General features: G+C 35.7%; 1 protein-coding gene, 1 long non-coding RNA gene, 2 other non-coding genes and 1 pseudogene across 4 annotated transcripts; all 5 read right to left on the reverse strand.

Annotated features, from left to right (window-relative positions):
• Window positions 1-996: 996 nt before the first annotated feature.
• On the reverse strand, window positions 997-2,900 carry LOC120091315 (dof zinc finger protein DOF5.1-like). Its single transcript, XM_039049292.2, has 3 exons — window positions 2,668-2,900; window positions 2,163-2,446; window positions 997-1,920 (listed from the first exon to the last, which is right to left on the reverse strand). Exons 1-3 carry the CDS (start codon window positions 2,716-2,718, stop codon window positions 1,242-1,244), a joined length of 1,014 nt encoding a protein of 337 aa, XP_038905220.1. The 5' UTR covers window positions 2,719-2,900; the 3' UTR covers window positions 997-1,241.
• A 4,223-nt stretch (window positions 2,901-7,123) lies between these two features.
• On the reverse strand, window positions 7,124-8,445 carry LOC120092013 (uncharacterized). Its single transcript, XR_005485883.2, has 2 exons — window positions 8,331-8,445; window positions 7,124-7,506 (listed from the first exon to the last, which is right to left on the reverse strand). It is a non-coding gene; the product is annotated as an uncharacterized LOC120092013 (long non-coding RNA).
• Window positions 8,446-10,233: 1,788 nt separating this feature from the next.
• On the reverse strand, window positions 10,234-10,306 carry TRNAR-ACG (transfer RNA arginine (anticodon ACG)). Its single transcript has one exon. It is a non-coding gene; the product is annotated as a tRNA-Arg (tRNA).
• Window positions 10,307-11,190: 884 nt separating this feature from the next.
• Window positions 11,191-12,969, reverse strand: LOC120091483 (uncharacterized; annotated as a pseudogene).
• Window positions 12,970-14,286: 1,317 nt separating this feature from the next.
• Window positions 14,287-14,359, reverse strand: TRNAR-ACG (transfer RNA arginine (anticodon ACG)). The gene has a single exon. It is a non-coding gene; the product is annotated as a tRNA-Arg (tRNA).
• Between the last annotated feature and the right edge of the window lie 8,050 nt (window positions 14,360-22,409).

Genomic DNA, 22,409 nt, shown 5'->3' on the forward strand with positions numbered 1-22,409 from the left:
GCTTTAACTGATTGCCTTTGTTTTGAGGGATAAATTAAAGCCAATTTTGGAGTTTAACTAATATCATTCATCTCTCTTTTGAGAACTTTTTTTTTTCGTGTTAATTCAAAAAACATCTTTCCCATTCACATCTCGACTTTTTTTATATCGAAAAAGATTAATAGACACCTTCTTCAGAGTCAAAAATGCATTGGTATATACCATTCTTCTTCTTTTTGTTTTTAAGAAAAATGAAAAGAAAAAAAAAGTGGAAAGAAAAAAAAAAAGACATCCCTTTGTTTTACTACAAAACCCTTTGTCTAGAGTGAAGATAAATTTTATAGAAAACAAAAACTCACTTTGCAGAATATAAGTACTGCATTTTCCCATGACCATATAATATATAGCCTTTATGGGAATGTTTTAAACAAAAATAAAAGCATTCACAGCTTTTACTTCCAATTGGCACATTTTAGATCCATGAACTTATAAAAGGAAATAAACAATATAATTAATACAATAATATTTAATTGATCTCACATATATATAATAATTAAAATTCATAACGATTATATCAAATCATCAACTTTTAAGAGACATGGTAAATTAATATACTCAAATTAGATTATTATATTCAACGATATACTATTATTAATTAAAAAATAGTTCAAATATATGTGTGATATATCATATAATCATCACATGTTTGTTTAATCATAAATCTAAGAGTTATAAGAGTGACCATTATTTCTAAATGAGTATAAAAGAAAATTTGACACACGTGTTTAAGGTTTTGAGACATGTCATTATTATGCAACAATTGGGAAAGCTTGAGTTACTTGAGAACTTTACAATATAAGGAGGAATATATATATATATATATATATATATATGTATATATATAATCTGGCTTGAGCTGCATTGATTTTCCAACACAAATCATTCTATGCAGATATTGAAAAGCATGCATTTTGAGAAATTGATATGATCATATATCAAGGAAGAAACACACAAGTCTGATCCAATAATAATCTATATGGTAATATAATGTTCTCACTTCTCATAATTCCCAACTCCAATCCTAAATACTAAAACTAAACAAAAGAGGGGGGAAACCCCCAAGAAGATATGATTTTGAAAAGGAATAAAAAAAACTACCATATTGTTCTAGGGTTTTAGCTAACCATGATGATAACACACATGAAGAAATAAACATGTATTGAGCCCCATTGTTCATCCCAAAGAGTTAATTCTGAACATTTCTATAATGGGTTTCTTGTTGAAGATGAAGAACTGAAACCAGAAAGATCTGACCATGCCATTGATCCGCTGCTCCAATATTGTTCATTCCCAAGGAATTGTCTTCCAACATTATTAACTTGATCTGGGGTTTCTTCCATTTTCACTGAATTACCCATTTGGGTTAAATTCCTTGAACTCGAAGGTAATTTTGGCCTTATTTGCCAGCCGGGACCGGGTCCCTCTCCGCCACCACCGCTACTGCCGTCGAAAGAATCCAACCCGGACAAGAAGGGAAATTGGGGAGGTTGTTGCTGGAGCCTCCATTGTTGGTCAAATCCCAAAAGAGATCCAATGCTTGTTCCTCCAGCTAAATTAGTGTTGCCCAATTGGAAACTCAGGTCACCGGTGGCAGTGGCGGGAGCTGAGAGGCCACCGCTGTAGCTGAACCCGCCGATGTCGAAGTCACTAAGCTGTTGATGGAGAGGAGCCATGAATCGGCCGAGTGGTGGGATCTGTGGAGAAAGGCCTCCACTGTTGTTGGAAGCTATTGCACTTGACGAAGAATTGGCTGAACCGCTGGTTTGTTGTCGGTCCGAGCTGACTGGTGGCGACTTTGAACTGCTCCCTTTGCTTCTTTTGTTCCTCCGGCATCCGCCCCCGACCGGGACGTTCCGTAGGGCCCCACCCCTGGTCCAGTACCTTCCAGAGCGGAGCCAAAATTTTATTTAAAGATTAACATATGTTAGAGAGAAATGATGATATCTTAAATACTTTATAGATGCTTTTTGAATCTATAACAAGCTAAGCTGCCCTTGTGCAGTTCCAACCCTTTTAGGTGCGGAATAAAAAAAGGTAAAATTTTACATCTCAATTTTCTATAGAGTTATACAAAAAATTAAAAAATATACAAAAAAATATATTTTTTTATCTATTGAATTTACCTTCTACAAGTCTTGCAAAAGTGGCGAGGCTGAGTGAGGCTATAATTGTTGAAATAACAGAACTTAGTGTTGGTTGATTCACATCTTGGGCATTTTAATGCTGCCTCGGGCATCGGAATATTAGCCATTCGAGCTCGCTCGGCCATCGAACCGGGGCGGATCGAACCGGTGCCACCGACGCCATGGGGCGGTGGGGGAGGAGGTGGTGGAGGTGGAGGCGGAGGAGGAAGAAGCTGAGAACTAACTCCAGTGCTACTACTGCTTCCCACTTGATGGGTGACTTGCTGATGAGTAAAATCATTTGAAGGGGAATGAAATCAAAAATCTCAAGTATATTCAAAAAACAACAACACAGGGTATATAGAAAGCAAAATAGGGGAATATTTATCTTTTCTTATGGGGGTTCCATTGTTTTTTTTTTTTTTTTTTTTAGCTTTACTAGCAAAGGAAAAAAATCCAAAGGAAAAAGAAAAGGAAAAAGAAAAAGAAATGGAGAAACCCTTACCTGTTGCCAGTTGGAAGGATCAAGATAAGCAGGAATGGAGGAAAAATTCATGGTGTTTTTCTGGGTTCTCTTTCTCTTTTGTAAAGGTTGATGGGTTTTGGGGAGAGATAAATAGTGGAGAATCACATCAAGAGAAGAGAGAGAAAAAGAGTGGGAGGAAGGAAGAAGGAGGAAGAAGGGAGCAAAACTAAAGGACTGAACTTTTATATATAAATATTATATAAAAGAAAAAAATAGTAGTTGTCATTCCTTCCTTTCCTTTTGTTCTCTATTGCTTTTTTAGGGCATAAGAGATGTTGTTTCTTAGTCCATAAGCTTCTTTTGATCCTCTTCTATTCTCTCTCATCACTGTGTTTAGCTAATTCATTGAGAGGAGAGAGATTAATCATTTACATGCATTTTGAGTTGTGACCATTTTTTACCTTCTAACTCAATTGTCTACTACTGTTTGTCACATGATAAACTTTTCGAAGGTATTTGGACCCAATTTCAATTACATATAACTCACTCTATGTTTGAGGCTCCAATTATAATAATTATTATAACCCATTCCATGTTCTAACTATTATAACCCAAAATTACCTACATAATTAGTATTTTAAATCTCTTTTTGTTGTCGTGTTTACAATTTCTTATGTACTCATCCTCTCTTTCTATTTTTGTTATATTGTTTACTATTTTCTATTCGGACTAAAATAGTTTACATCTCAAACATAAATTGTGACTAAAACAGTCTAAACCCCAAACATATATTATTATAACCCACAGACTGTAGTAACCACTAATTATCATAATCAATCCAACGCCCAACACCCAATTCTTTCTTTTTTAAAAAAATATTTTTTAAAAAATTAGTTACCTTACCCTCATTGATAATAGCTCAATTCCGTATATTATTTCAATTGTTTGAATGGTTTGAGAGTTTTAAAAATTAGAATTAAAAAGTGCATGTAAATTGCACCTATAAGTGCAACTTAAGGTGCACTTATAGTTGTAGTGGAATGAGTAAAAGAAATAAGTATAGCTCAAGGTGCACCAAGTATTGTTACATGCATAAATAATTTATTTATTTATTTTTTTTTTTTTGAAAAAATCTTTTTAAAGTTTAAGAGGAAAAAATAAAAAGAAAGAGAAAAAGTTGGTGTCTCTATGTCTGGGACGAGAGAATGCTGACCAGCTTAATGTAGTTTGGAGAAGATTTTGGGAAATGGAAAATTCCATATCCTTAATTATTTTACAAAATTAAAGGATTTCGTTTTTTTTCTTTTTTTTTTTTCCCTTCTTTTTTGAGATCATAATTAAAAGAAGTTAGATTGGGGCTTTTGTGGTGTACGACAGTCTTCCTTTTATATTTTTTGCATGGGAATATATGTGGGGCCCACGTGCCCCTCAAGACCATTCTTGCAACGAATGGACTGCTATGGTTGGGTTATCCGAGAAACGACATCGTCTTAGTCACAATGCCAAATTTATTTCCTTCGACAGATTCTACCGAACTTTATTTTCTCTTTTTTTAAAAAAAATAAAATTGAGGGTAAAAATTGGAGCAAACTTTCTCACAACAAAAGAAAAAAGAAAATTTGGTCTGCTCGTTCAAGACCAATAAAAAAGAGCATGGACTTTGATATCCTAATACGTTACCTTTTACATTTGATTTTATAGTGATGATTTTTACTTTGAAGTCAGCCTAACCCAAAATTTCAAATGTTATCACCACTAAAAAAAGACGTTAAAAAAATTAAAAGATCACAAAAGTATGTTTATACTACAATGGATAAACGTCAAATTCCAAAATACCATTAGGATTCTTCGTTGGGTTTAAAAGTATTAAATTATAGTTGTAGGACATTTTTATTTAAATTTAAGTATAAAATTTTCTTGAAAAGTTATAATTTTGGATCTTCCAAATTTAGAATACTCCAACACTACAACAATTTTGGCGTGTATATATATATATATATACACGATAAAAACTTTCAAATCCCAAGATTTTTAAGTGTCATCATAAGATACAATGACGGTTGGACTATGATAGGTATTATATTGATGCTTCTTCGAATCATTCTATCAGACCTCACCTCATTTGTAGTGTAATATCGTCCTGAGAAAAAGGATAATGTGCAATACATACCAGAACCAGATATGAATCAATCAAGCTCCCAAGCTTAGCATAACAGGATCTAAAATTATTGGCTAAAACGCCAAACTACAGAATGGACGAAGCCATATACCGCAAATTTGTACCCATCAAAATTCACAGACTTGAATATAACTAAATACCATCACTAGATCCGAAGCAATTGCTTAAGAGGACCAATAAAAGCTATTTGTGCGTTATATGTTAAAGAATTTGAAACTTGAAGATGGAACTACGGAAAATTGAGAAGCCTACTTCAAGTAAATGATAGAGAACATTAACTTTCGACTTTTTTTAAGCAATTAACTTGCAAATTTGAATCACCATCTATCATATAAGGGGTAGTCTAGTTTGAGTACAAACAAAAGTCTCACATTGGTTAGAAAATGAAGTGATGACGAATGTATAAGTGAGAACAATTATCTCCACTGACATGGGACTTTTTGGAATGATTCCAAAAAAAAAAGTCGTGATAGTTTATGCCCAAAATGAATAATATCGTACCATGAATGTTTTGTTGTTGTCCTTATCCATTGGTGACAGAGTCATGGCCTAAACCAAGCTATGTGAGTGAGATCCGCAACGTTTTTTTGACAAAAGTACCGAGTCTTGTGGATAAATCTCCATATTTGAAGGAAAAAAAAAAAAAAAAAGTGCTTGGAGCGACAAACAAGTAATAACTCTATCAAGCTCACTGGTAGATGAGTAGATATTTGTTCAATGGTAGGAGATTAACAGGGTGACAAATGGTTGACACCAAGTATATATATTCCACCAAAATGCTTTGTGCTCTATATGGCCTTGCAATTGGCTCTTGATAAGAGAAAGCTCTCTGGATGATGGAAATGGACGAATGAGAGAAGACTCAAGACATGGTACATTGCTTAAGGGGAGGATTTGTTATAAATGCAAACAAAGTCCCACATTGCTTTGGGAAAGAAGCAATCATGGGTAGCATGTAAGTGAGGACAATTATTAATTATCTTAATTGGTACGAGACCTTTTTAATGGTTCCAAAAGCAACATCAGAGGATTTCTACTTAAAGTAGATAGGTATCATTTCACTGTGGAGATAGATGGAGGTTTCTATTGTCCTTATCGATAGTCAAAGGTCACAAATAACAAATAAGAAAATAAATTACTTTATACTAGGAATCCTCCAATGTATGTAGATGCAAAACTGTATGACCAAACAAAGATGAGAATTGAGATGCAACTCAGAAGTTCAATCTGCATGAGAAGGATAGTCTACGGAGAGAAACATATTGAAAGAGAATGATAGAATGTTGGAATTGTCGACTAAAATGAACATGCAACTATGCGTGTAAAGAGAGAGAAGTCAATTTTCCTAACTTATCTTTTGGAATTTCAAGAGAGAAGACCTTTATTTGACAAAATATTCCATGAAATCCGACAGGGGCTGCTCCATTCACAGCCAAAGTAACTTAGTGGAAGACATGTCAAAGCTTAATATCTAGCTAACGCCAAGCTAATTAAAGACCACTTTACGCTTAGTCTTTAGCTAGGGAATACCAATTAAGGCTTAGTATTTAGCTAATGGAAGACCACTTTCAGGTTTCGCTTTTACCTACAGATTAGTCTTAAAGGGGTGCGTCCAAGATACATATCCTGCATAATTGGCACTATATTCCACACAAAGAATACCTGTTTGTTGTCCAACAATAATGACTATTCCTGAGGCAAACTCAATCAAGACTAGATGAATACCATTCAATGGAATTTCGTGATGGCATGCATAAACAATCTATCTCAAACTTTCTACTTTTATCTTAATAAAAGAGAATATTTCAAAAAGAATGACAATGTTAGAAAACAAAACTGCAATAGACAAGGGGGGAAATCTGGAAATATTATGAAAGGTAAAAGTGAATCCTTTCACAGCCTCCTACTAGGTACTACGATGATTGTCTTCAGATTCAATAATACGTGATTTTGGGGTCCTAAAGTGTTGAATGAACTTTTAAGCAAGTTAACTAATGGAACAACTATCAGCAAGGCCTATGGAAGAACGTCAAAACAACAATTAAAGTATCCACTCAAAATAAAGTCATCTTGGCCATCTCACCATTCGGTTGTTGAGTAAAAGTGGAGCCAAACCAACAAAAATTGTGGACTAATAGATAGAAGGTTACACCTACCTATATTGTGTTTCCTAGCTCTGCCGCTAATTGCAAATTGAGAATGAAGGTCGAGTCTTTATACTGTTCTGTCTAAACTATAATATAAATCTGTCTAACAAGCCCCAGTCATTTAAACAACTCTAAAACTATTCACGGACATTAGAACTAAAAAAACAAGAATATAAAGCACCTGACATGTCAAGCACAAATCAGGATCACTGAGCTGCAATACCAAACTGGTTGATCTGGTTTATGATAAATTTATATTAACTGGAACCAAAAAAAGAATGGTAAGATCAGAACATTAGCGAAAGTATACCGAGAAACACTGTTAGTGCTGTAGGCTGATAAATATAAACAGTAGTTAACAGTTGTGTTGATGATCAGACATGCAGAGGCGGGCCCTGCTTACAAGATTGTGGAAACTGCACTGGCAATCTGCCTGCCTGCAAGAATGTTTGGCGCCAAAGATACCAACTCTATCTCTCGAATACTTAACATTCTCCGACAGTTATATCCATGATGCATTGCTGGAATTAACAGTTCAGAAAGCTGTTGACCCTACATAAAGAGAAGAGTGCAAGAGAAGAGTGTTAGATTGATAATGAATCTAGGTCTTGCTCTATTGACAGTAGACGTACGCTAGCTTAGGTAACCAAGAGTGAGATACACAAAGAGCTTGACATCACATCATCGGTGCAGAAGAAAGAATATTAGGTTGACAGCACACGCTTCCTCAAACAAAAACCACTCGCATCTTTTCAATTTGTTCCCTTTGAATACAAGGAGAATCAAAGTTTAAGAACAAAAAGACTGCGGTACTTCGAAATCTATCAAACTAGTTGCAGTCTATTCATTTCCCAAAAAGAATCATCTATAAACAATACAATCGATTAGTTTATGGCTGCACATTTGGCAGGTAGAATCATTTCTTCGGTACACAGAAAATCAAAGTTCAAGAACGAAAAGACTGCGTTGATTCGTTTCAACAAATGAGATCATCTCCATTCAGTACACGCAAATAGTTAACAGCTGAGTTGTGGCAGATATCATCGAAAATTTCAGCTCGAAATCATGCATCAGTAGAACTCAAAACATCGGTTGGCTGGTTTCAGTAATGAAAAGAATAATTCAAGCGGAATTAAACTACTACTCGATCAGTAAGGAAGTTTAAATACCTTCGGTATTCAAATTCCCAAAATGCAGTAATCTATAGATTATGTAACCTATATTATTGAATGATTTCGATGATAGTAACCATCCGAATTTATCGATCAAGGATCAACTACATGGTATTTGCTAAAACATCATGAATAGAACAAAGAGATGAACCATCGATAACAGAAAACAAGTTTTCAAGAAAAGGATATGGAAATGGTAGATACCAGAAGATGATGAAGCCATTGTTGATCGGGAAAAATCGAGAGGACAGAGGAACGGTGAGAAGGCAGAAACGCGCGATATTTTAAGCGTATGTGAAGAAAGTGGGAACGTTCCCGCTCTAATTGCCAATACCTTTCTGGAGTGGACACGTGGTTAGTTATTATTGGATGGAAAATAGGCTTAGAGGGCTTTCAAACAAAAATAGGGCCATTAATCTATTTTGGCCCACTGAAAAAGAAAAAAGATAAGAAAACAACTCCACACGAACCCAACTATCAATTGGGCCATGGAGTACTTGTTGTAACTAACTGGCAAAATATTATTTTTTACTTTAACGTCCTTTTTGAGATCAACAATTTTATACCAATTGGTCGAGATTGTAATGCTTTTAACTATTTGAACCAGGATCGAGTTAGATCGAGTTAAAAAATGATAACATGTCAGTTATCTAAAATTAATTACGTTATTAAAATGGCATAAAATGTTAACGTATCTTTTTTTTATAAAATATAGCAACGTTATATATTAAAATATAAGTTATATGTGTGACCTAACTTCCTTTTTGTTCGGGATATTTTTAGTCCTTAGTGTACAGGAGTCATTGTGCTCTAGACATCTTGTGGTAATTTCAACTAACTTTGGGGCCAGACTGTCTGGGGGACGTACTCTTGCTAGGAGATTGGGCATCAGTAGTTTTTTAGCGAGGTTGTCTAGGGAAACATACTCTTGCAAGATGTGTGTTCTCATAGGATTATTTGGTAGGATATAGAACTCAATCGAATTTGTCACTTTAGTAAATCCTCTGGTGTGTAGTTCTTCATCATATTTGGCACAAACACGATTTATTTGGCACAATGGAGCTTTTATTGTGAGTACTCATGGAGCTTCTTCCTTGAATTGTGTGTGCCTAAATATTGCAATTCATTGTTTTCGACAAAATAATAATAATAATAATAATAATAATAATAATAAATTGTAAAATTTTATCCTTACAATTATAATTAAATCAATTGTGTTACATTCGCTAACATTATTAAATTTAGCACTTAACATAGAGGCAAAATATCTTATTGAACAAGAACTTGCAATTCTTCAATACCTTCGTTGAATCTTTGATTCGTCATGAAAATTTGGAAATTGTTTGGTGAAACAAATAAAATATTGAAAAACTGTAAGCTTGACATATAAATATAATAAAAACCAACCAGATTAACAAAACCCACATTTGGGAATAAGCAAAACTAGTAAGTGCCAACTTGATTTCTCATCATGAATTATACAAACAAAAACAAAATCGATTTGCTTGATAGATGTTCTATATAGGCATTTATGTTCTTCCAACCTCCAACTTCTTGATAATCAAACATTTTTCAGTTTAAAAATCTCATCATCGATATCATCAGCTTTCAAAATATAAAATACATCAAAAAATGAATAGGATACCTTTGGTATTCAAATTACCGAAATAAAGTAATCAAATAGATTAAGTAACCCAGATTATTGAACTGGTCTCGATGATAGTAACTATTCAACTTATCGATCAAGGATCAATTACATGACATTTGCTAAAAATAGCATTATGAACAGAACAAAAATATAAAATATCGATAACAGAAAACAATTTTTCAAAAAAAAGGTAAGTATCAGAAGATGATGAAGCCATTGTTGATCGGGAAGTCGAGAGGAGAAAGGAATTGCGAGAAGGCAGAAACACGCGAGATTTTAGGCACTCGAAAAGAAAGTGAGAGCATTCTCAATCTATTTGCCGATACCTTTATGGAGTTCACGTGTGATTAGATATAATTGAATGACAAACCTGCTTAAGAGGCCTTCCATAAAAAAAGGCCCATTAGAGATCTTGGCCCACTATTAAATAAAGAAAAATGAAAAAAATAAAAGAGATAGCGACTCCACTGGGGATCGAACCCAGAATCTCTGGTTCCGTAGACCAGCGCCTTATCCATTGGGCCATGGAGTCCATGTTGACACCCAATGGCAAAGTACCTTTTTTGATCTAAAGTTACTCTCCTTTTGAGATCAACAATTTTATACCAAATGGTCAAGATTATAATGCTTTTAGTTTAGCTATTTGAACTAGCATCGAGTTTAAAAATATGATAACATGTCAGATATCACTAAAAAAATTTAATTACATTATTAAAATGGCATAAAATGTTAACATTTTTTTTGTTTACAAAATATTGCAACGAGTTATATGTTAAAATATAATTATATGTATGACCTAGCTTCCTTTACGTTTGGGGTATTTTTAGTCGTCAGTGTATAAGAGTCATTATCCTCTAGGCATTATGCGTCAAGACCATACTGTCTAGGGGACATATTCTTGCTAGGATCGTGGGCATCAATCGCTTTTTAGTCAGGTTGTCTAGGGGGACATACTCTTACAGGGTGCGTGTTCTCATATGATCATTCACTGGAATACATAACTCAATCAAATTTGTCACTTTAGTAAATTCTTTGATGTGTAGTTCATCATATTTAGCGCAAACGTGATCTATTTGGCACGATGAAGCTTTTATTGTGAGTACTCATAGAGCTTCTTCCTTGAGTTGTATTTGCCTAAATATTACAATTCATTATCTTTGTCGTGGTGGTGGTAGTGGTGGTGGTGATGATGATGATGGTAGTAATAGATTATTTATAATTAAATAAAATGTGTTGCATTCGTTTTAGATTTAGTACTTAACATAGAGGCAAGATATATGGTTAAACAATAACTTGCAATTCTCCAAGACCTTCATTGAATTTTTGATCGGTCATGAAAATCTGAAAATTATTTGGTGAAAAAGAAGGTTGAAAATTTTGAAGCTTGACATCTAAATTTACTAAAAACCAACAAGATTAACAAAACTCGCATTCAGAAATAAGCAAAACTAGTAAATACCAAAATGATTTCACGTCATAAATTATATAAACAAAAACAAAATTGATTGGTAGCGCTCATAGATGCTCTATACAGCCATTCAAGCTCTTCCAGCCTCCATCTTCTTGATGATCCAACATTTGATGGTTTAAAATTATCACCACCGGTACCATCAGCTTGCAAAATAGGAAATACATCCAAGAAGGAATAGGAAGTAAAATTAATTCTACATGAACAATAATAAAAAGAAGAAGAAAAAGCTTGCAAAATCTAGAAACTGAAGTAGATGATCATACAATCAGAATTACCCAAATACAAAGTAGAATCTGATTCTTGTGTATCTCATTCTTCTACATCTTCTTTATTATTCTTTTTCTTCTCACTTCCATGGACATGACCATCTACTTCACCATTTTGAACACCAGCAGCAAGTAATTGAGAATCTTCATTTCCAGATTCCTTATCTTTCTTCTTCTTTTTCTTCTCGATATCTGTTTTCAAGGTGTACCTACTTATTGATAAAACCTAAACAATATAATAACAACCCATTAGGATCTCCTCCAAAACAATCAACCAAATAATCGTTCTCCAAAACTCCACAAAATAAATCACCAATCAATCATTCAACAATGGACAGTAATAAACCACAAAATTCTGAAAGACTAAAAGCAAAGAGCACACATAAATTATACGTGAAAAATTCCTTTGATGTGAAGTGTAAAAACCACGAGACTTGTGAAGAATCCACCCTCGTCAACTTCTCTTATTATGATAAACTTGAGGGAAAAAGAACCCAAATCAGTCATACAAAGATTCACTACCCACCAATACTTTCATACATAAAAGATGAACAGTTAAGAGATAAAAAGATGGAAAATTACCCAATTTACAGATTCTGTTCAACAGTATTTACGGATAAACCATAGCTTTAAACAACGATCCAATCGTTTATAACAAGATCCTATGTGTCCCGAACATACTGACTAAATTTTAGTATGATCCAACGTTTCAAACTTTGGCAAACAATAATTTTGTGGAGGCTATCGCTGAAAAATCAAACTGCTGTTTTTTTTTCGATTTTCTGCCTCTTTTCACTCTTCTCCCCTTAGGTCATCCTCATATCACATAAAAGAAAACCTAGTGCTTTCAAGATGGGTCAATCTAAAAAATTAGTCCCAATTGGGTTCACAAAACACAAGTTTAAAATAAAATCTTGGTTGTGCAACAAGTGGATTGGACTCCTACAACACTTATTTAGCTTATATGTGTTCTTATTTTTCTTCTTTGACTTCTCAGCATTCTTCTCATCCGACGGTTCTTCTACAATACCCTTATCTTTTTCTTTCTTCTTCTTCTTCTTCTTCTTTTTTTTTCTTTTCTTTATTCCCAACTCCTTCAACTTATTCAACTTCTCCAGTTTTCTCAACCTTCAGTTTCGTAGCTAGAGCAACTTTGGTATCTTCATCATGTTTTTACTTCCACCTTCCGGCATCTTTTCCTTTCTCTTCTGCAGTAGTTGGCTTAGCAGTAGCGGAGTTAGTAGCAAAAACACCAATGGGTAAAACCAAATTCCTTAGCCACTCATAAGGAGTGTTCTCATTTGGTTTTCCATGTTTGTCCAACTTCCCTTCTCCAATAAGTTTCTTCTTCATCGATGCCCTTGGACCTAATCCCCATTTCTTTGGGTAAGTATCTTGATCCATTATAACCCTTTTGATTTTTGAGTGACCTAACTTCCTTTTTGTTCGGGGTATTTTTAGTCGTTAGTGTATATGAGTCATTGCGCTTCTAGGCATCTTATGGTAATTTAAACTAACTTTGGCGTCAGATTGTCTGGGGGACATACTCTTGCTAGGAGAGTGGGCATCGGTAGCTTTTTAGTTAGGTTGTCTAGGGGAACATACTCTTGTAGGATGTGTGTTCTCATAGGATTATTCAGTGGGATATAGAACTCAATCGAATTTGTCACTTTAGTAAATCCTTTGGTGTGTAGTTCTTCATCATATTTAACACAAACACGATCTATTTGGCACAATGGAGATTTTATTGTGAGTACTCATGGAGCTTCTTCCTTGAATTGTGTGTGCCTAAATATTGCAATTCATTATCTTCGCCAAAATAATAATAATAATAATAAAAAAGTAAAATTTAATCCTTAAAATTCTATTTAAATCAGGTGTGTTGAGTTTGCTGACATTATTAAATTTAGCATTTAACATAGAGGCAAAATATATAGTTGAACAAAAACTTGCAATTCTTCAAGACTTTCATTGAATCTTTGATCGGTAATGGAAAGTTGAAAATTGTTTGGTGAAACAAATAAAATATTGAAAAACTTGAAGCTTGACATATAAATATACGAAAAACCAACAAGATTAACAAAGCCCACATTCGGAAATAAGCAAAACTAGTAAGTGAACTTGATTTCTCATCATGAATTATACAAACAAAAACAAAATCGATTTGCTTGCACTCATAGATGTTCTATATCACCATTCATGCTCTTTCAGTCTCCAACTTCTTGATAATCAAACATTTGCCAGTTAAAAAATCTCATCATCTATACCACCGGCTTTTAAAATATGAAATACATCAAAAAATGAATAGGATACCTTTGGTATTCAAATTACCGAAATAAAGTAATCAAATAGATTAATTAACCTAGATTATTGAACTGATGTTGATGATAGTAACTATCCAACTTATCGATCAAGGATCAATTACATGGCATTTGCTAAAGATAACATCGTGAACAGAACAAAAGGATGAAACATCGATAACAGAAAACGAGTTTTCAAAAACAGGTAAATACCAGAAGATGATGAAGCCATTGTTGATCGAAAAGTCGACAGAAGAAAGGAACCATGAGAAGGTAGAAACAAGTGACATTTTAAGCATTCGGAAAGAAAATGGGAGTATTTTCGATCTATTTGTCGGTACCTTTTGAAGTTCACAATGATTAGATATAATTGAATGAAAAAACGGGCTTAAGAAGCCTTCATTAAAGAAAAAGGCCCATTAGATCTCTATCGTGGCCCACTATAAAAAAAAAATTGAAAAAAGAAAATAGAAAGCGACTCCACTGGGGATCGAACCCAGAATCTCTGGTTCCGTAGACCAGCGCCTTATCCATTGGGCCATGGAGTCCATGTTGACACCCAATGGCAAAGTACCTTTTTTGATCTAAAATTAATCTCCTTTTGAGATCAACAATTTTATACCAATTGGTCAAGATTATAATGCTTTTAACCATTTGAACTAGGATCGAGTTAAAAATATGATAACATGTCAGATGTCTAAAAACTTAAAATTACATTATTAAAATGGCATAAAATGTTAACATGTTTTTTTTTTTTTTACAAAATATGGCAGCAAGTTATATGTTAAAAATATAATTAGAGTTGGCAAAAATCTTCGTAGGGTCGAGTCTCCGCGGATTCTCGCCTCGATTAGGGTGGGGAATCATCGGTTTGATCGGGGATAGGGTCAAACCAGGGATTATAACCAGATCCCTGGTCGGAGACGGGGAGGTTATCCTCGCTTGGTCTCTGACTAACTTTTTTATTTTTTAATATATATATATAACAGGGATAGGTCCCCGAGGGGACCCTTTTCCCCGATAGGGAATCTCCATCCCTGCCCCCTCCTCCAATTTCCAGGGACGGGGCAGAGATAGGGAAATACCCCCTGGGGACAAGAATGAGGAGTTCCTCGGCCTGCCCCGGTTTCGACACTGTTGCCAACCCTAAATATAATTATATGTGTTGGATTGTATCAACAAGCAGCAGAAGTAACAAGGATCAATAAGCACTCTAATTCATTAATTTTGGCAGAAACTAAAGCTTGCTCTTGCAGAAACAAGTGGGTTTCAAGTCATACCTTTGTAGAACTTCTTCAAAGCTCGATTCCATCTGAAAATTTCTCTAAATCTTGTCGTAGACCACCTCAAGATCTTCCCCACTATTCTTCTGGAGCTCTAGATTGAGTTGTGGAACTCAAAATAAGCTTGAATGAAGGGAACTTGAGGAAGAACTCACAGCAGCAACCCACTTAAATAACACCTTCTTCAACCCAAATTTTTCAGTAAAAGTTCAACTGATTGCATTGCCTCAATTTCACTCCAATCTTCTCAATATATTGCAAACTATCATGCAAAGAAGATGGCTACATGAGATGCAGCTCATGCTTGGAGTTATTGAAGCCAAAGTTATGGATTTTGTATGAGCTACTTTGAAGATGATAACGGAAAACCAACGAATCCAATTTGTGTTTTTCTTACTTTTTCAATTTTTCCAAATTGATTTCAGAAAATCAATTTGATATATAAAATTGAAAATATTATTAATTTTACAAAATTAATTTTTCTAATAAAATTAATAGATAATTATTTAAATACTTTAAATAATTATAATTAGTTTAATATCAAATATTAAATTAAGTGTACACAAATCCACCTTCATATATTTAAATCATATTTAAATATTAATTCTCCAATTCCGTTTAATTCTTAAAATTAAACGTGTAATTATATCTCATATAATTATTAATTTCTTTAATTCTAATTTGAACGTTTCAAATTAACTTATCACGCTACTCTAAAGCTAATCCATTTACGAGCTAGTAGGGGAACCTCGCAGACCTACAGATCATGGGTTCCAACGATTCGAGATTAATTGGCTAAACTCATTAAATCGAATTAACCCCCATTCGTTAACTAATGGGTCACTCCACTAAAGCCCATAGTTGAACTCCCTTCACTGTAGATATATTATGTCCACTCGATATAACCATGATTAGTAAGTTAACCCTTCATAGGTTGTTCGTTATTACGGTTGGGTCAAATGTTTGTTTTACTCTTGAGATTACCTCTTGTTTTTTAAGTCCCACTGATCCTCTAATGAACAATTGATTTGTGATACAATTAACCAACCGAGTCCTTCTCAGGCCAATGAGAGAGTGTGGCCCCTTGTTCAAGATACATAATCAACATTTAAGGGAACAACCTTTCTACTATCCCAAAAAGTAGGTAGGAGCGAATTTCTTCTTGCACCCTATGTCCCTAGCTATCTACCCGGTCTTATCCTTGAAATGGGAGTTTATTGAGCTGGCGCTGTTGAGCCAACCCTCACCTATGCAAATCTAAGGATAATCCCAAATAAACAGAAGTTCATAGTTAGCTCAGGATTAAGGTTAATTTACCTAGGTCATCGCTTTGAAATAATCAGTCTTAGACAGTAAACAACGTTATAAAGTAGAGTGACTGATTTTGTGGTCCGATCACGTACAAAACCTTTTGCACAAGACACCCCCACTCCTCATGTCATAACATGTACAAATTAGGATCACTTCGTTTGTAGCACTTTACAACTCTTTGTAACAACTATAGAGTAGGCCACATCCAATATTGTTACCAGAATAAGGCACCTAATATTTGTTACTCTTTGTAACAACTATAGAGTAGGCCACATCCAATATTGTTATTAGAATAAGGCACCCAACCTTATTCATATACCATAGATCATTTGACTATTTACTCGAACATGATCCACTTTTATGTCTCCACATAAAGTTCATGTACTCATGTAATAGTCAAGAGACTTTTAGGTTTATTGGATTTCTAATAAGCAAAACATCTATTTAATAATAACTTATTGAATTTTCATAATAAGTTTTATTCTTTATCAACGGTGTTATATAAAGAGAGTAATCATCTCATGGTCCGGTCTTATATAAACTCTTTGTATAGAACACCCCTGCTCGTATGTCTCCACATGAATGGTCAAGACCAGACCATCTGTAGTAGTTCACAACACTTGTAAACTTCTACAAAGCGGGTCATATTCGTAGTGTCATCAAGATAAGGTATCCCTCCATTATCCTTATACTATAAACCTTTTAGTTTATTGCTTAAGGCATGATCCACTTGTATATCTCATATACATGCTTAAGTTTACATATAATGACCACGAATATTTGTTTATTGAATATGAGTAAATACAAATAAAAATAACTTTTGTTTTATTAATAACAATGTTTACAAACTACGAGACTCCGGGAGAATTAGGAAGCCAATCCCAACACTTTGGCTTTATGACCCTTTCCAGTAAGATATCTTTTTGTCATTTTGCCTTCAAGGCATCGCTCACATGCTAGTAAAGAGTTTTTCTTCTAACTCACTTAGAAGTTCACTCTTAACCAATCTCTCAATCCTATTGAGATTTATGTGACCTAATCTTAAGTGCCAAATATAGGCATTTTCTTTAGGATAAATATTTTGTCTTTTATTTTGAGTTGTTACAGTTATGAACATTTTAGTATTTGGAAGCACCATAGTTGCTAACGGCCTTAGCACATAAAAATTAATTTATAAGTTTGCAGAATAAATTTGAACATAATTCTTGTAAATAAACATTTTGTCTACATTGAAATGAATAAATTTGAACATCATTCTTGTAAATAAACCCTTTGTCTACATTGAAATTGAGGGAATAATATTGTTCAAGCAAACACTTTATAAAAATGAAGTCCCTCTTCAAACCAAGAACTACATAAACATTTTTCAATCCGCATGACTCGATCAATGCACACAATCAGGTTTCCAATAACCTTTAGGTCGAGAGTACCACCGTGACCTGTTTTATCAACCCGAAGAATCCACTTAATCCAAGTTACAACTTCGTGCGACGAAAGATTTACTGATTTAACAAGATTAAGAATACCATATCTGATAGGCCATTGAGAGGGGAGGAACCAGACAATAGAGAAGTGTAGTGACTAGTACGTACATTAAGACGTTCGTAGTTCTTCAGAATAGTAGGCCATTGAGATGTGTCCACCAGGGGAGTAAAACTTTGAGGCTTGATCATAAAGTCAACAATATCCTTATGTGGTCACTCTTCAAAATCGACAACTGGTGACACTTCCTCATCCTTGCTCTGGTGTTTCTTCTTTTTCATCTTTGTATGAGAAATCTCAACTTCCGACATGGTTAAATTTCCAAACAAGCTTAGCAATAAGTTTTGAGTCTGTAGACTCAAACAAAGAGAGGAAATGGTTTTCTCTAAGGTTTTAGAGGAGTCGAACTTAGAAGACGACCAGTGGTTTTAGACGCCAATGGTAATATACATGGGCTTATTGGGTTTCTTATCGATATTGGGCCTACAATTTTGTTAGAATGGGCTCGAATATCAAACAATGAGGACCAGATATGCAATGGGTATAACGCGGAGTAGGGGTGTATATAGATTGGGTTGGGTTGGGTTGAAGATGTTTTTATGACCAACCTAAAAATTCGGGTTGGTTTGGTTGACAACCCAAATGACCTAAATAAAGTCTTCAACCCAACCCAACCTAACTCAACCCTTAAAATTCGGATTGGGTTGGGTTGGGCCACCACTTTCAGCAATCATTGGTCGTTTCAGTCCGCTCCAGTCATCGCTGATTCAAAGCCGCGAGTTCGTTCCCTGGTTCACTGGTACGTTCGCTGCTGATTTGTTCATTCTCCGTGGATTCGTTCGCTGGTATTCCGAATTCATTTCGCTGGATTCGTTCGCCGGTTCGCTGAGGTGTTCGCTGTTGGTACGATTGACCTACGGGTGTTTGTACGGTGAGCAGTGACGGTGGTACTGTTGGATTTTATGTCCTAAAACTCGTAGTTTGTAAATTAATAAACATATATTTTTTTTTTTTGATAAAACTGTTATTGAAATTGTAATCTCGAATCCAATAAACTAAGGTTCTGAGGCTATTTAATGTAGTTTGAAATTTATGTAGTGACATAAATATGGATCAAATTCAAATATATAGCCAAAATGGTCTATAGTATATGAATAAGATTGGACGCCTTATTCTGGGGACACTATGGATGCGGCCCACTTTGTAGTTAGTACAAACGATATGATCCTGAATCGTTCATATAGAGATATGTGAGTGAGGGAATCCTATGCAATGAGTTTTCATAGGACTGAACCATGAAATAGTCACTTTTTATGTTCTAAATGTTGTTTTATGTATAAAACTGACTATTTCGTTAATTGATGACCTAGGTAACTTAATCTTAATCCTGAGCTAACTACGAACTCCTGTTCACTCAAAATTATCCTTAGATCTGTGTAGGTGAGGGCAGCTCATCATCGCTGGCCCAATAAACCTCCTATTTCAGGGGTAAGATCAGGTGAATAGCTGGGAACATAGGGTGTAAGATGGAATTCACTCCTACCCGTTATAGGGATAGTAGATAGGTTGTTCCCTTTAGTACTGAATTCAGGTCTTGAACAAGGGGTCCCACCCTCTCCTTCGACCGAGAGGGGTTCGGTTTATAGGTTAGACCTTAAACCAATTGTTCATTAGAGGATCAGTGGAACTTAAGAAACAAGATGTAGTCTTGGGGGTAAAACGATTTTTATGACCCAGCCGAGATTACAAACAACCTGTGAAGGAGTAGCTTACTAATCATGGTTATATCAAATGGACACAAATATATCTATTGTGAGGGGAGTGCAACTACGGGACTATAGTGGAATGACCTGTTAGTTAACGAATGTTGATTAGCTCCGTCTAAAGAGTTTAGCCAGCTAATCTCGGATAGTTGGAGCCCATGATCTGTAGGTCCATTAGGTTCCCCTACTAGCTTATGTGGAATAAACTTAGAATAGTATGATAGAATGATTTGAATTGTTCGAATTAGGTGAAGAGAGAGAAACGACAAGTATATGTGATACAGTAGTCGGTTTTCAATTTAGAGATACAACTTTAATATTTAAATGTGATTTAAATATAAAGAATATGAATGTGTTCATATTCGGAAGCTTGGAAATAATGTAAATGGTCAAAGATGTAAAAAGTCAAAGAAGTTGGCTTTTGACTTTGAAAAGTCAAACTTTGACTGACCTTATATTCAAATGTGATTTGAATTTCGAAAAAATGAATGTGGATTCATGCTCGGGGGGTCAAAATTAGTCAACACAAAAAAATCATAAAAAGGTCAAAATGTTGACTTTTTGGTCAAAGTTTGACTTCAACAAAATGACTATTTTGCCCTTTGACTAAAGTTAGTGAGAAAATCCAAACTTTTGTTGGATAATTACACTAAAAAAATAGTGGGCTAGGTGTTGGCTTATAGTAGAGACATTAAGCCCACTTAGATAGTGGATTATAGGTGTTGGGTTTTTATCGATTTGTTTCATGCAAATGTTGCATGGTTTTTTCTATAAAATGGGCTTTCAATTATGGATGAAAAACTTTTTCCCATTTTGCCAAAATTGTTTTCAAATTTGGGCTGAAAAAAAAAAACACTATTTCATAGGAAAACTCATAACTCAAAACCCAACCCAAAGATCCATTTCTTTCTCTCTCTCGGGTTTCTTCATCCATCGGGTCCCACAACCCGGTTCTGAGTCCAGAGGATAGTAGGTCAACTTTAGTGGTGGTCCGAGTTCAGGTCGAGATTCAACGAGGAAAAGCGATTTTCGGGAGCTTCAAAGGTAAGTTAATTTATTGTTTTCCCTTCATTTTGCATGCTAAATTCCTTTTGATTAAAAGCAATTAGAGTGTAATTAGATCCTCATTCCGCTGCATATGTCTCGTGTTCCATCAGGTACGGTGAGCAGTGACGGCGGGGTGTTGGTATTCTAGTTGCCTTTGATATGAGGTTGTGCTCTGTTTGTTCTCTGTTGTTGGTGACGATGGTGCGTAAGCGATCACCTTTAAGATTGAAGGAGAAGAATGGAGGCCGAATTGCTCGACAACCCTTTCGTCTGCTTAGACCAGAGATCAATTTGGGATTAGTTGCTCGTTCTTCAGAGGTGAAGGATTTAGGGTTGTCTGATGTCGTTTTGAGGAGGGGGAAGGGTCTGGTACGAGGAGTGTTAACAAAGTAGGGTTGGGGAGGTTGACGGTGGGTGTTTTGAAAGAAAATCAGGTTGTGAGGGATGATCCGGGTGGGCTGGGTATTGGGTTAGCTGATGGGCAAGGGAGATTGGGCTTCTATAGAGTTAGGGCCCTGGATGTGAAGGGTGTGTCTGAGAGCCTCGAAGGTGTTAGGGGCCTGGATGAAAACCAGGTTGTGAAAGGTGTTGGGTTGGGCCTTGAGGGAACTGGGGTGAGCGGGCCTGTTGGGAGTGAGCTGAGGCTGAGTGAAGGGAGTGGTCTGGTGTAGGGGGAGCTGGGGAAAGGGTCAAAAGGTGTGGGGGCTTTGGTGGTGGGCCGTGTGGTGTTAGGTCGGAGTTGGGAGGCTCAGGGAGGGGGGGAGGCAGAAGTCAGGCAGTGAGAAGGTTTCACAGGCTAGGCCTTTTGAAAGTAAGAGTCGATCGGTGGACACACGAGATCTTCGTGAGTAGGAGGATTCGATTCCCAAAATCAGTTTAGCTAGGGGGTTTGGTCCAAAATTGGACCGGTTGGAGGAAAGGGGTGGTTTTGGTTATGACGTGAAAGGGGAAAATTCGTGGGCGGGCCTTTCTAGGTCTAAGTTGGGGGGGAATTTAGAGTTCATTCCCCCATTGGTTTAAAATGATAAAGTTATTGTTGAATCCTGTGAGGAGATTATTTATGAGGGTGTTTATCTGTGGGAGAAATATTTGGTTGGTCAGTTTGTGGATGTTAAACTCCTGTATTCTGTTATTTGTCAACTTATTCAGAGAATATGGGGATGCGTAGAGATGCCAACTATTACCTTGTTGGAGAACGGTTTGATTATCTTTAAATTTCATAAGGTAGAGTCACGGGATTGGGTGCCGGAGAATGGTCCGTGGCACTTGGATGGCAAGCCCATCTTATTACGACAGTGGTCCCCAGGTATTGTTCCTGAAAACTTTGTTTTTGATTCTGTTCCTATCTGGATTAAACTAGAGCGTGTTCCCCTTGAGTTGTGGATGGATAGGGGTTTAGCAGTGTTAGCTAGTGCCGTGGGTAAACCTGTCTCTTTTGATGTTGCAACAAGAGAGCGACAACGGTTATTGTATGCGAGGGTTTGTGTTCAGGTGGATAATGATTCGTTAATGCCCATTTCAGTCACTGTTTGAATGCGGGGTCAGGAGTTTATTATTCCAGTATTGTATGAGTGGAAACCTCGTAGGTGTGCTTGTTGTGTTTCCTTTGGGCATATTAAGGCTGTGTGTGAGAAATAGGGTGTGGGAAAGGATCAGAAGTTGTGTATTGTGGCAGTTAATGAAGGGTGTTTGGGGGAGAATAGGGGATTGAG

Source organism: Benincasa hispida, chromosome 11, assembly GCF_027475165.1.
Source record: "Benincasa hispida cultivar pf3 chromosome 11, pf3_genome.v1.1, whole genome shotgun sequence".
Lineage (NCBI taxonomy): Eukaryota > Viridiplantae > Streptophyta > Magnoliopsida > Cucurbitales > Cucurbitaceae > Benincasa > Benincasa hispida.